Here is a 13,365-nt window from a genome sequence, read left to right as displayed (position 1 = left end):
TTCTGTTCCGTTGCAAAAAACGGAACAGAACTGAAAGGAAGAAAATCGGATGTCAGTGGATGGTATTCCGCTGACATCCACAATGCCATTGACTTACATTATGTCCGTAAATCATCCGCAAAAAAATAGGATGATTTGCGGACATACGGAGCGCCCGTGTGAAAGAGCCCTAAAGGTAAACTAACCATTTAACTGCTTAGCGACCGCCACATGCAGATATACTGCGGCAGGGTGGCTGCTCTGTTCCAGATCACATACCTAGTACTTGATCTGACACTTCGGGGTCTGGGGCGCACGTGTGCGCCGCCGCTGGCCCGCTCCTGCTGTGATTGAACACAGCTGGAGCCAATCAGCAGGTCCGGCAGACCGATCGTTCAGGAGAAAGACAGAGCGGCAGTGTGCCTATGTAAACAAGGCAGACCGCCATTCTTTGAGAGGGGAATGTGCTGATCCTGTGTTCCTAAGCAGGAACATGGATCTTTACATTCCCCCACTCAAATCATCCCCCCCAACAGTTAGTAATCACTCCCAGGGAACACATTTAACCCTTTGATCGCTCCTGATGTTAACCCCTTCCCAGCCAGTGTCATTAACACAGTAACAGTGCATATTTTTTAGCACTGATCGCTGTAATAGTGTCACTGGTCGCCAAAAAGTGTCAAAAATGTCAGATGTCCTATTTGTCTGCCGCAAAATCGCACTCCCGCTATAAATCGCTGATCGCTGCCATTACTAGTAAAATAAAATATACCATAGTTTATAGGCACTATAACTTTTGCGCAAACCAATCAATATACATGTATTGGGATTTTTTATACCAAAAATATGAAGCAGAATACAATGTAAAGTGATAAATATAGAATGTAAAGTGACACATATACAACGTAAAGTGGCACATATACAATGTAAAATGATACATATAGAATGTAAAGTGATACATATAGAATGTAAAGTGACACATATATAATGTAAAGTGATACCTATAGAATGTAAAGTGATACATGTAGAATGTAAAGTGACACTTATAGAATGTAAAGTGATACATATAGAATGTAAAGTGATACATATAGAATGTAAAGTGAATGTAAAGTGATACCTATACAATGTAAAGTAACACATATAGAATGTAAAGTGATAGATATAGAATGTAAAGTGATACCTATACAATGTAAAGTAACACATATCGAATGTAAAGTGACACAAATAGAATGTAAAGTGATACATATATAATGTAAAGTGATACCTATACAATGTAAAGTAACACATCTAGAATGCAAAGTAACATATAGAATGTAAAGTGACACAAATAGAATGTAAAGTGATACATATAGAATGTAAAGTGAATGTAAAGTGATACATATAGAATGTAAAGTAAATGTGAAGTGATACCTATAGAATGTAAAGTAACACATATAGAATGTAAAGTGACACATATAAAATGTAAAGTGACACATATAGAATGTAAAGTAACACATATAGAATGTAAAGTGACACATATAAAATGTAAAGTGACACATATAGAATGTAAAGTGATACCTATAGAATGTAAAGTAACACATATAGAATGTAAAGTGATACATATAGAATGTAAAGTGAATGTAAAGTGATACCTATAGAATGTAAAGTGATACATATAGAATGTAAAGTGAATGTAAAGTGATACATATAGAATGTAAAGTAAATGTGAAGTGATACCTATAGAATGTAAAGTAACACATATAGAATGTAAAGTGACACATATAAAATGTAAAGTGACACATATAGAATGTAAAGTAACACATATAGAATGTAAAGTGACACATATAAAATGTAAAGTGACACATATAGAATGTAAAGTGATACCTATAGAATGTAAAGTAACACATATAGAATGTAAAGTGATACATATAGAATGTAAAGTGAATGTAAAGTGATACCTATAGAATGTAAAGTGATACATATAGAATGTAAAGTAAATGTGAAGTGATACCTATAGAATGTAAAGTAACACATATAAAATGTAAAGTGACACATATAGAATGTAAAGTGACACATATAGAATGTAAAGTAACACATATAGAATGTAAAGTGATACATATAAAATGTAAATTAGGAAATTCCTACACAGTACGGAGTATTTTGAGGTTATGGTACAGGAATACTGATGATAAATATTCCATGTAACGTCCAGCCCAACATATAGATCATGCAGGACAGATACAAGGAAAAGGAAACAGAATCAGAAAAAATAAAATAAATAAGTGAATAAAATAAAAATTAGAAAACTTTCAATTTGAAAATATTTGTTTTTCTCTTTTATTTTGTTTGTATATAATCACTAGCCTCCTGTGATAGTCAGGGTGGAGTTCCCCTTTAAGACTGGCGATTGATTCATCGATCAGTTATCAGCTCTGTCTGTCTTCCCCTCTCCGGCGCCACCTAGCGGTCCTCGGGGGAATCCCATCTAAAGGGATGCCGGGGCTGCTCTCCATTCCCTGCACAGTGCGATCAGAGCGGAGAGCGGAGCGGGCAGAGGTGACGATCCACTAACCCTGATCACCGGAGGAGGGGGATGGCGGCGGGGGACGGAGCACATTAGATCCCCGGGACTCCGCCTCTTCTTCCCGGGATCAGCCTCAGCCCGGTGCCGGCTGGAGCTCCGTGAGGATCAACTGATGAGAGCCGCATGTGTGATCCGCTGAGAGCCGGAGAGACACCGAGTCCTCCTCCTGGTTGTCACCCGCAGCTGCCTGACTACCCATCTCCTCCATCACCTCCTCCATCACCGACACCATGGGGTAAGTGTCACCCCCCCCCCCCCATTACCTCTACATGGCTCAGTCCTCCACTCTCACCTCTCTGCAACTTTCTCTACTGGGGGGGGGAAGGGATCACCTCTGTGATATAATGGGGGGCAACTCTGTGTATTATTGTGGGGTCACCACTCTGTAATAATGGGGTCAGCTCTGTGTATTATTTTGGGGTCCCCGCTGTGTAGTAAAGGAAGGTCACCCCCTGTGTAGTGATGGGGGGGGGGGACCCCTATGTATTAACGTGGGATCCCCCCTGTGTAAAAATGGGGGTCACCCCCTGTGTAGTGATGGGGGTCATTCTTGTGTAATAAAGGGAGGTCACCCTTTGTAGTAATGATGTGGCCCCCTCTGTGTAATAATGTATAGTGATGGGGGAGGGGGTCACCCCTGTGTAGTGATGGGGGGGATCACCCATGTTTAGTGATAGGGGGGGTCACCCTTATGTATTGTTGGGGGGGTCACCCCTGTGTAGTGATGGGGGGGGGGGGGGATCACCCATATGTATTGCTGGGGGGGGGGTCACCCCTGTGTAGTGATGGGGGGATCACCCATATGTATTGCTGGGGGGGGGTCACCCCTGTGTAGTGATGGGGGGGATCACCCATATGTATTGCTGGGGGGGGGGTCACCCCTGTGTAGTGATGGGGGGATCACCCATATGTATTGCTGGGGGGGTCACCCCTGTGTAGTGATGGGGGGGACACCCCTGTGTAATAAAGGGAGGTCACCCTTTGTAGGAATTTTGTGGTCCCCCTGTGTAATAATGTGTAGTGATGGGGGGGTCACCCCAGTATAGTGAAGTGGGGGGTCACCCCTGTGTAAGCTGTGATTGTGTACTCCCTCCTCTGTACCATGTGGTCATACTTTTGGGGGGGGGGGCAGTTATCTCTCTAGTAGGAGCTCCATTTATGACACCTCATTCCTGATCAGATTTGTACACTTTGCTGTTGTTTGCTAAGTCTGGGACCCCTAATGTGGAATATGGGACCCCTAATGTGGAATATGGGGCCCATTCACATGAGTGTAGCACTGCGTTACGTGTCACTTTTTTTTTTTTTATGTCCGCACTTTGGGGGAAGGGAACCTCATGTAATTCCATAGGAAGCCCCATGCAGAGCAGAGAAACTCTGGTTCCCTTTGAATTTGTTGGGGATTTGCTCACCCTGGAGGTGTCTGAGTGCGTGTGCCTTTCTGCGTGTTCCCATGTGTCGTGTTTTAGGGCAGCCTAATAAAATCAATGGGCTGCCATGTTTGCGGTAAATGTGCCATTAATCTGCAGACATGATTTTTTACCTTATCATGTTGCAGTGCGATGCGTTTTGGTGGGTGTGAACACGATGCTTTTTCTGCACGTGTAGGGATGCCATTAAAAAAATGAATGGCCCCCATAAATGTCTGCAAAAAGCGTTTGATTTTATGTGCGTTCCCACACCTGGTGTCATCACATGGGTGCTAAGCCCCGCACAGCGCGGAGAACGTTTATAATTTCAGAGTCGCATCGAGCTGCATGCATGGAGACACAGCAGCCGCTTTGATACACTTGGGCTGAGTTTTGAAGTAAGGGGTACACACGGGCCGTGTTCAGGGCCTCATGTCCATCAATGGAGCCGCTGCCTCTCCGTTCTCTTGTATAGACTGCATGCCGCTCAGCGCTGGGACACAAATGTAAACAAATCGCTCTTCATGCCGCATGGAGCTCAGCACCATTGTAAATGTCGGATTCATTCATTCCACGCTTTTAGGGCTCATTCACATGGACTTTGGTCTCTAAGGAGTGATCCTTGTTCAGATCACTCTTCAGAGAGCATTTGATGGGTTGTATTGCCTCCTCACTAACCCCTTGACTGCCACACTGCGCTGCAACCATGTGCGTTTTTCCATGATTGAGAGGCGTTCGCAGAGTGGCACCCTGTTCAATTGAATGGGTCATGGTTGACGGGCACTATGCCCACTGAAGGCGACCGGGTACAAATTCCATTTAATTTCAGCAAAGCTTAATGCCTGCGGCCAGACACTGATGCAAGCTTATTTGTTTTTGTTATATATAAATGTGTGTGTATATGTTTTTTTCTTTTTTTTTTTTTTTTCTTTTGTATTTATTTTTTGTATGTATGTAAATATGTTTTTAATAACAAGCCGTATGTTTGCAAGATTTTAAATAAGCAAAAATATACATTCCCGACCACTGCTTCTGCACCTAACGAGGATAGCAGTTGGGGGTTCAACTATGGGGTTTTACCACCCCCCAATCTCACATGTGCATTTGGGGTGAAACTAACAGTAAATGCTAGAACAAGCAGGTTTTGCACATTTTATGTTTTTAAAAAAAAAAAAAAAAATTCCCTGAGTTGGGCCCTTACTCTGCTTTCACACTTTCTCACCTTTTGGCATGCATTTTAGAACGCACACTTGCACTGCCGTTCATTGGAATGACACACCTAGTGTGTGAGAATGTGTGACAAATCAGGGCGGATTTGATTTTAAATCAAGTCAATTTAATCATCAGTTTTAAATCATCATTTTTAAAGAGCAACTGTCATCTCTGTCCAGCAGCGCTCCTCCTCTGACCACTCACCGACATTCCCATTCACTTTAATGGGACGGCTGGTGATGCGGCAGTGACACAACAAGGTGAGGGATTCGGTGGCAGCAGGTGAAGTGGATGACCGCTAAGAGGTGCTGCCATGATGGATCTGAAATGACAGGTGCTCTTTAAGGCTCCTTTCACACTATCCGTCCGTCGGATGGATTCCGTTTTTCTCAGCGGGGGATCGAGCCGCCCATCTCCCCGCTGAGCAGCTGTCAGTTCCCCATGCATCTCCATGGGGGAAATCTGATGGGAACGGACCGTTGGTCCGTTCTCATCCGATCCCTTCCGATCCGCTGGACGGATGGAAAATAGGGTTTCCATCCATCCAGATTTGACGGATTGGATCTGGTCAGATGTCAGCGGACATGTCTCTGCTGCCTTTAAATACAATAAATCATATCCAGTTCATAAGGCACATAGCAATGTGTGTGCTTCCAATAAAGTGATATGAAGAGTGTCCCCGTATCCAATTGAAGAAAATCCAGTGATGAAAACAAGTTGTAAACACCAATTAGTGAATCCCTCCACCAGGTGAATTAGCCTCTCACCTTCCTAAAGGACCCAAACGGGCCAGCAATCACATGTATCATGGATCAGACTTCCAGGAAAGAGCCACACTGTATTGCACCTCGAGGGATCCTGGGACATATAAAAAACAGATGAAGAAATCTAGTGCTCTCTGCTTACTAATAAGGGTGTGCTTTATTAGAGAAAGGCAGATCAACTCACATTTGTTGGGCACTCAGCCGTGCCTGCTGTATAAGCGATGTCAGCGATCTGTTACCAGAGAGAGACTCTGCGTCGGCCACGCACGCTCCGTCCCCCTATACGCGTTACGTCGAGCGTAATGCTCCTTTGACTTCCTCGGTAGGGACCTACCGAGGAAGTCAAAGGAGCATTACGCTCGACGTAACGCGTATAGGGGGACGGAGCGTGCGTGGCCGACGCAGAGTCTCTCTCTGGTAACAGATCGCTGACATCGCTTATACAGCAGGCACGGCTGAGTGCCCAACAAATGTGAGTTGATCTGCCTTTCTCTAATAAAGCACACCCTTATTAGTAAGCAGAGAGCACTAGATTTCTTCATCTGTTTTTTATATGTCCCAGGATCCCTCGAGGTGCAATACAGTGTGGCTCTTTCCTGGAAGTCTGATCCATGATACATGTGATTGCTGGCCCGTTTGGGTCCTTTAGGAAGGTGAGAGGCTAATTCACCTGGTGGAGGGATTCACTAATTGGTGTTTACAACTTGTTTTCATCACTGGATTTTCTTCAATTGGATACGGGGACACTCTTCATATCACTTTATTGGAAGCACACACATTGCTATGTGCCTTATGAACTGGATATGATTTATTGTATTTAAAGTCATCACATTTTTTTTTTTATTATATTTCTGGCGCATCACATTTTGGTAGGATTTATAGTTTATTGTGATTTGTGAAACACGATTGGTGTATGCTGCCGGATACCACTTATATACTTTCACACACCTGATTTATGCACAGTGAATTGAGGTTGAGTTATTTTATCACATATATTGGGTTTGCGCTGATAGTTTTTTGTATTTCATTTGATTATGTCTCTGCTGCCATCCGATGCCCCATAGGAATGCATGGGGGGACCGTTCAGATCCGCCAAAAAAACGGACAGGCGGATCTGAACAGTCTGCCTGTGTGAAAGGGGCCTAAATGTAAGGACTGAAATTGTGTGAATGCATCAATGCAGCGCAGGTTATCTCAGCTTGCAGAGATTGGATTCTTTGAATGAGTTTACCAAAAATGTAAATATTTCAGAATATACAGCCTCATGCTACATAACTAAGCTCTATTTCATGCTAAACAAACAAAATCATTATTGTATCTTAATAGAAAACTATCTTTAGATAGATTTTTACTCCAAAACCCTTTTTTTTTTAAATTAGATTTGGAAAAAAAAAACCTGATTTAAATAAAAAAATAAATCCATTTTTATCCATCCTATGACAAATGCACAGCTTAGTGTGAGCTTCTTGGTGTTGCTGATGGTGTGATATGTAGGGAAGCCCATTGAAACAAATGGTCTGCTATAATTATGAGGACGCATGAAGAACGCAGCATAGGTGCGATTCCTGATGTCACCCCACAGTACTGGGAATGGGGTTTTAGTCCAGTAAGATATAATTTATTTTCACCAGCGCAGTGCACAGCTTCAACATGTGACCCGGCAAGTACTGCTATTACCATGACTGCGGTCCTTGTGGGACCCAGCTGTTTGTAGCAGACTGAGGCTGGAGCAAGGAAGTGTCTGTGAAACACATTGAGATCAGGCAGGAGTCCTATATCACTCTTCAGAGGTATCATGACTTGTTGTGTATGAGGTGCAGGCTTTGTAGCATTAGGGAGGTGTGTTGTCATGCGTCTACAGGCGTTTCTTTTGTGCATTGACATGTTTTCATGTATGGTGATCTGTGTTTTCAAAGCATTTTTAACTTTAGAATTTGGAGCAGCCATCAACCAAGGCTTGTTAATACTTTGCCATTGCGCCAATACGCACCTAGATGGTCTGCCATTGACCTTTGTGGGTGATAATGATTGTAACCCCTCACCTTGTAAAACAATCCATTCCTTTAAAATAGAAGATATAAAAAAACAAAAACATAAATACCCTTATTCCCCCCCCCCCCTTTTTTTTAGTGATCACATTTTCTCTGATCTCAGCAGTATAAAGGTCCTTCCACATGAACAATCCGATCCGCCCGTCAGTTTTTCAGGTGGACCTGATCGGATGCTCCATGCATCCCTATGGGGCAGCGGATGTCAGAGGAGACATGTCCGCTGACACCCGCTGCTATCCGTGAAATCCGGACGGATGGAAACCCTATTTTCCATCCGTCCAGCGGATCGGATGAGATTGGACAGGCGGTCCGTTCTCATCTGATTCCCCCATAGAGGAGAGTGGGGCTCTGACAGCTCCATCTCTGCACGCAGAGCGGAGACGGAGCTGTCATCCGCCTGCTCAGCGGGGATCGTCGGATTGATCCTCCGCTGAGCAGAGAACGGACCTCGTCGGACGGTGCATAGTGTGAAAAGACCCTAATAGGAGATAGGAGATGTAGCAGCTGGGGGGAGGGGGGGGGGTGTCAGCACAAGTCCGGTTAATTGGAAAGAGAGCAGGCTGAGTTCCCAGCATAGCTAGAGAACTGATCACGCTGTGTTCTCCTGCTTAAGCCCCGTACACACACGTAGCGATTGTCGGCCGCAAATATTCGGCCGCCGACCGATCGGCCGATTGTAGGCTTGTTAGTATGATGCTTCCGACAGCCGACAGCGCATTTTCGGCCGAACAGAATCTGTTGTGCAGGCATTAAAATTTTTGTAGGCTGACAACAGAACGGCCGATTGTGCGTCAGTCAGTACAGAATTCGGCCGACAATCAGCAGATTTGCAAGACTGGGCATGCTCAGAGAAGAAAAAAGACCAGGAAAGTTAAAAATCACATGACATCACTTCTGCAGTCGGCTGTTGTTGGCCGACAAAATTCGTGTGCAGTCTTTTGCACTTTTCAGCGGACAGGACAGCCCTGGACAAAAGACGGCAGATCGTTCGGCCGACGATCGGTACGTGTGTACGGGGCTTTAGTGTGGTCAGTTTTTAATAGAAAAGCAGAGGGACTGGCATTTCACACAAAGGAAGCAATACAAAGAGGATACTTCCTCATACAAGTACATGGTACAGCAGGCACATATCAGGAATATAAAATGTGTATACACTTCTTTAAATGGGAACTTCACTCCCCTAGTTTTTTTTTTTTCTTAATATTACAATCTTCTAATCCCCACATTTAATACCCTCTTACTTCATAATCTGGGTGATCTTCAGAAAATCTTAAACCCCCACCACACCGGGTGAATCCAGCGTTGGTCTGCCGGGACAGCACTGTCCTATACGGAGGACGGTTCAGTACAGAATATAAATCCATTCTGAAATAATTAATCTCCAGGGTTCAATTCCACTAGCTGTGCACAGCTTCCAAATATTGTCAAGTAAGCGCTGCTGTTACGGTAAAACAATGACTCAGAGTATCGGGTCCTGTGGGATCCGGGTGTTTGTGGCAGCAAGAATAAGGCTGGAGCAGGGAAATGTGTAAAACGCATGGAGATCAGAGAGGAATCCTATGTTTTACACTTTAGGGGTATCGTGCCTCGTTCACTATCACTTTCTGTTATCAGCAATCGTACTTTATCCCCATTACTAACATCAGTTCAAATCTCTGTGACCTCCTCATCCGTCTCATCCATCCATCCATTCTATCTCACCCCACTCTATTCCATCAGTTCAATTTATCCCATTCATGCATTTCATACTATCCTATCCCATCCCATCTGATCCATAAATCTTTTTCATTCTGTTCATCCCATCCATGTCCATTCCATCCAATCCTATTCCATCCATCCTTTTCGATCTATTACATCCTATTTCTTCCATCCCATTCTATTCCATCCTATCCTATCCAAGCCATTCCATTCCATCCTATCCAAGCCATTCCATTCCATCCTATCCAAGCCATTCCATTCCATCCTATCCAAGCCATTCCATCCTATCCATTCCATTCCATTCCATCCTATCCATTCCATTCCATTCCATCCTATCCAATCCATTCCATTCCATCCTATCCAAGCCATTTCATTCCATTCCATCCTATCCAAGCCATTCCATTCCATCCTATCCAAGCCATTCCATTCCATCCTATCCATCCCATTCCATTCCATCCTATCCATCCCATTCCATTCCGTCCTATCTCATCCATCTATCCAATCCATCCTATTCCATTCCATTTGTTCCTATCCGTACTAACCCATTCCATCCCATTCTTTCCTATCCATACTAACCCAATCCATCCCATTCCATACTATCTCATCCATTAAATTCTTTCCTATCCGTACTAACCCATTCCATCCTATCCTATTCAATCCATCCCATTCCATCCTATCTCATCCATCCCATTCCATCCATCCCATTGCATTCTGTCCTATATCCCATCTATCCTATCTGATCCATCCCATTCCATCCAATCTCATGCATCTCATCCTATCCTATCTCATTCTATCTATCCTATCGCACCCATTCCATTCTGTCCTATCCTATCCTATCCTATCCATACCACCCTATCCCATCCATTTCATTATATTCCATACTATCCATCCTATTTGATGCATCCCATTCCATTACATCCCATCCCATTCCATCCTATCGTTTACCATTCATCCACCCATCATATTTCATCGTACCCCATCCATCCATCCATCCATCTCAAGCTCCGATTAAAAGAAAAACCTCAACCATACATCAGAGCTGTATAATTGAAATTCCTCCATTGGCTCATGTATGTACCTCCTAAGTCTCGAATACGGCTTCCTACAATGTATTTTCAATGTTCTATTTCCATGTGAGATGAATTTATTATTCCTTCTTTTAGGCCGAAGGTTAAAGTTTTGCCTGAAAGTTCTATTTGTTATGTCTATTTAAAGCCCATCTCCGGTGAAAATAAAAATCCTCCCATACAGTGGGACTGCCCCTGCACTACAAGGGTTAAATGCATTCTTAGATCTGGGAGGTGCTAAAATAACTTTTACCTGCCTGATCCAACACTCCCTGGCAGCTGGCGCTCTCTTCTACTCCCTTGGTCTTGCCTGGGCATCCCTAAAGTGGAGGTAAACCCTCATATATACCCAGTGAAGTGAACAGCCTCAGAAGATACACAGAGATGAAACAAATCTCCCTACATAAGTTTTTTATTTGTATATCTGCTGTCTTCTGCTTGCTATATTCTTTCTTCCTGTTCAGCACTGGGAGTGTGGTGTTGATATACACTGTGTGATTGCTGATTGGAAGAAAGGCACAAACCCCCACTCCATATAGGCAGAGGAAGGAAGGAATGTGCTGTGAATAGACAAGCTCTCTGCTAATCTATTTATAGCCCCCAGCCCAACACAAAATTCAGGCTGGTTTCACCTCAGTTAACAGAGAACTTGTCAGAGCTTATCATGCTGATAACAGAAGAATGGAGCAAGCAGAAGAAAGCTAGGGGACTTAGGGCTTTAGAGAGATAATACAACTGCAGATATATGTGCCTAGGTCAAATTACATGAATCAGGTTTACATCCACTCTGGTTCAGTGCTATGGGCTCTGCACTGGTCCTGATTATATCAGAGGGCATCCAGCTGCAGGATCGTAGAGGAGAAGAGACTGGAGAGGCTGATCTTCTAGCCTGGCGGGAGCCTGCGGGAGCCGAGGATTGGTCCCCAAGACCAAAATAAGTATTTAACCCAAACATTTTTACTTTCCCCAGAGTTCAGTTTTAAAGCTGAAATGTATCCCACTTCCTTCTGAATGATCCTTACTGTAGAAGTGTTCCTTTGTCATAGTGCTGAACTTCCAGGGGTGGGGGAGGGATTCACTTCTGTGGCTCTAACATTGCACTACATTGAAGAAGTCCTGCAAGCAGACCACCCTTTTCTGTGTTCTCCATTCAGAAAAGTCCTTGTATTGTTTTCACAGAATACATCACGTTCTGTGATTTGGAGGAGAGGACCCTTTCATCTGCCCCTCCCTCCATTCACAGAATGTATTACATTGGAGTTGATTTACTAAAACAGGAGAGTGCAAAATCTGGTGCAGCCGATTGGTTTCTATGCAGAGCTGTACCAGATTTTGCACTCTCCAGTTTTATAAATTCAGCCCCATAATACAATGTCTTTTCTGAATGGAGGAGAAGACAGAAAGGGGCAGTCGGCCATCGGAAATTCAATGCCATTTTATATAAATTACATTTGAAAACTATAAAAACAAAGCTGGTCAGACTGAGTTTATGATGAAGAATACATCAATGGAGGTTCCTTTCAGTGAAAACCTACATGGCAAAATCAACCAGAAATACAGCCAACTGACGTTAAATGTAAAGTACAACTTTTCCTGTTGAAGTCTAGTCCGGCCCCCAGACCAAGTGTCCCTCTAAGCCAGGGTTCTATGGAATTCTACAGTTTCTCCAGGGGTTGCTAGGGGTTCCTAGAGCAATAAGCAATTTCTTCCTCTCCGATAAGTTCCCAATGACACCATTGATCTTTTTAGCTTTCGGTAAGGGGGAATTCTTCCCAGTGACCAAAAGTGTAAGGAGCAATCTTCCAAGTGACCCTCACACTAATGTACACCTGGCTCGCAGTCTGCGCTCTAAATCATCCCGAAGGTGTTCTATCTGGTTGATGTCAGGACTCTGTGCAGGCCAGTCAAGTTCCTCCACCCCAAAATCGCTCATCCGTGTCTCTATGGACCTTGCTTTGTGCACTGGTCCAAATCATTTGGTGGAGGGGGGAATATGGTGTGGGGTTGTTTTTCAGGGGTTAGGCTTGGCCCCTTAGTTCCAGTGAAGGGAACTTTTAAGGCATCAACATACCAAGACATTCTGGACAATTTCATGCTCCCAACTTTGTGGGAACAGTTTGGGGATGGCCCCTTCCTGTTCCAACGTGACTGCACACCAGTACACAAAGCAAGTTCCATTGACAATTCCATCACTTCCTTTCACCTAACGAATTGAGCAACACGTGCTGCTAGTCCCCATCTGGTCACTGCCCCCCACTGACGCGTTTCACCTTCCCCGGGCTCAATCATAAAGATCTTTGTTGTTAGGTTTGCTGTACTTAGACCAGGGGTGTCAAACTCAATTTAATCGTGGGCCGCATCAGCATTATGGTTGCCCTCAAAGGGCCAGTTATATCTCTAGGTTTAGATGTCCAGAGTACTCCACGCCCCTTACACCCTTACATGAGATGTCAAGAACCCCCCACCATCAGAGGTCGCCCACCCTTCCTTACAGCACAATGCACCTCCTCTACCTTGTGCTGCTGCCAGGAAGAAGATGCAGATGGATCTGGGAAGAAGTTTAGGGTCTGGAGGAGAACCAGAGGAGGGCTGGAGTCAGCTTCCAGAGTCTGCTGGAGACAA

General features: G+C 44.1%; 1 protein-coding gene across 1 annotated transcript in view; it reads left to right on the top strand.

Moving 5' to 3' along the window:
- The first annotated feature begins 2,461 nt into the window (after positions 1–2,461).
- The window catches only part of HOMER2 (homer scaffold protein 2), a 375,844-nt gene continuing 364,940 nt past the window's right edge, over positions 2,462–13,365 (top strand). Inside the window, exon 1 of the mRNA XM_082254028.1 lies at positions 2,462–2,777. Within this exon, the coding sequence (XP_082110154.1) occupies positions 2,773–2,777 (5 nt within the window). The 5' untranslated portion in view covers positions 2,462–2,772. The remainder of the gene's footprint in view (positions 2,778–13,365) is intronic.

Source organism: Pelophylax lessonae (assembly GCF_965119305.1).
Source record: "Pelophylax lessonae genome assembly, chromosome: 4".
NCBI classification, from domain to species: Eukaryota; Metazoa; Chordata; class Amphibia; order Anura; family Ranidae; genus Pelophylax; species Pelophylax lessonae.
Note: the sequence above shows the minus strand (reverse complement) of the source record. Positions and strands in the feature narration are given on the sequence as shown.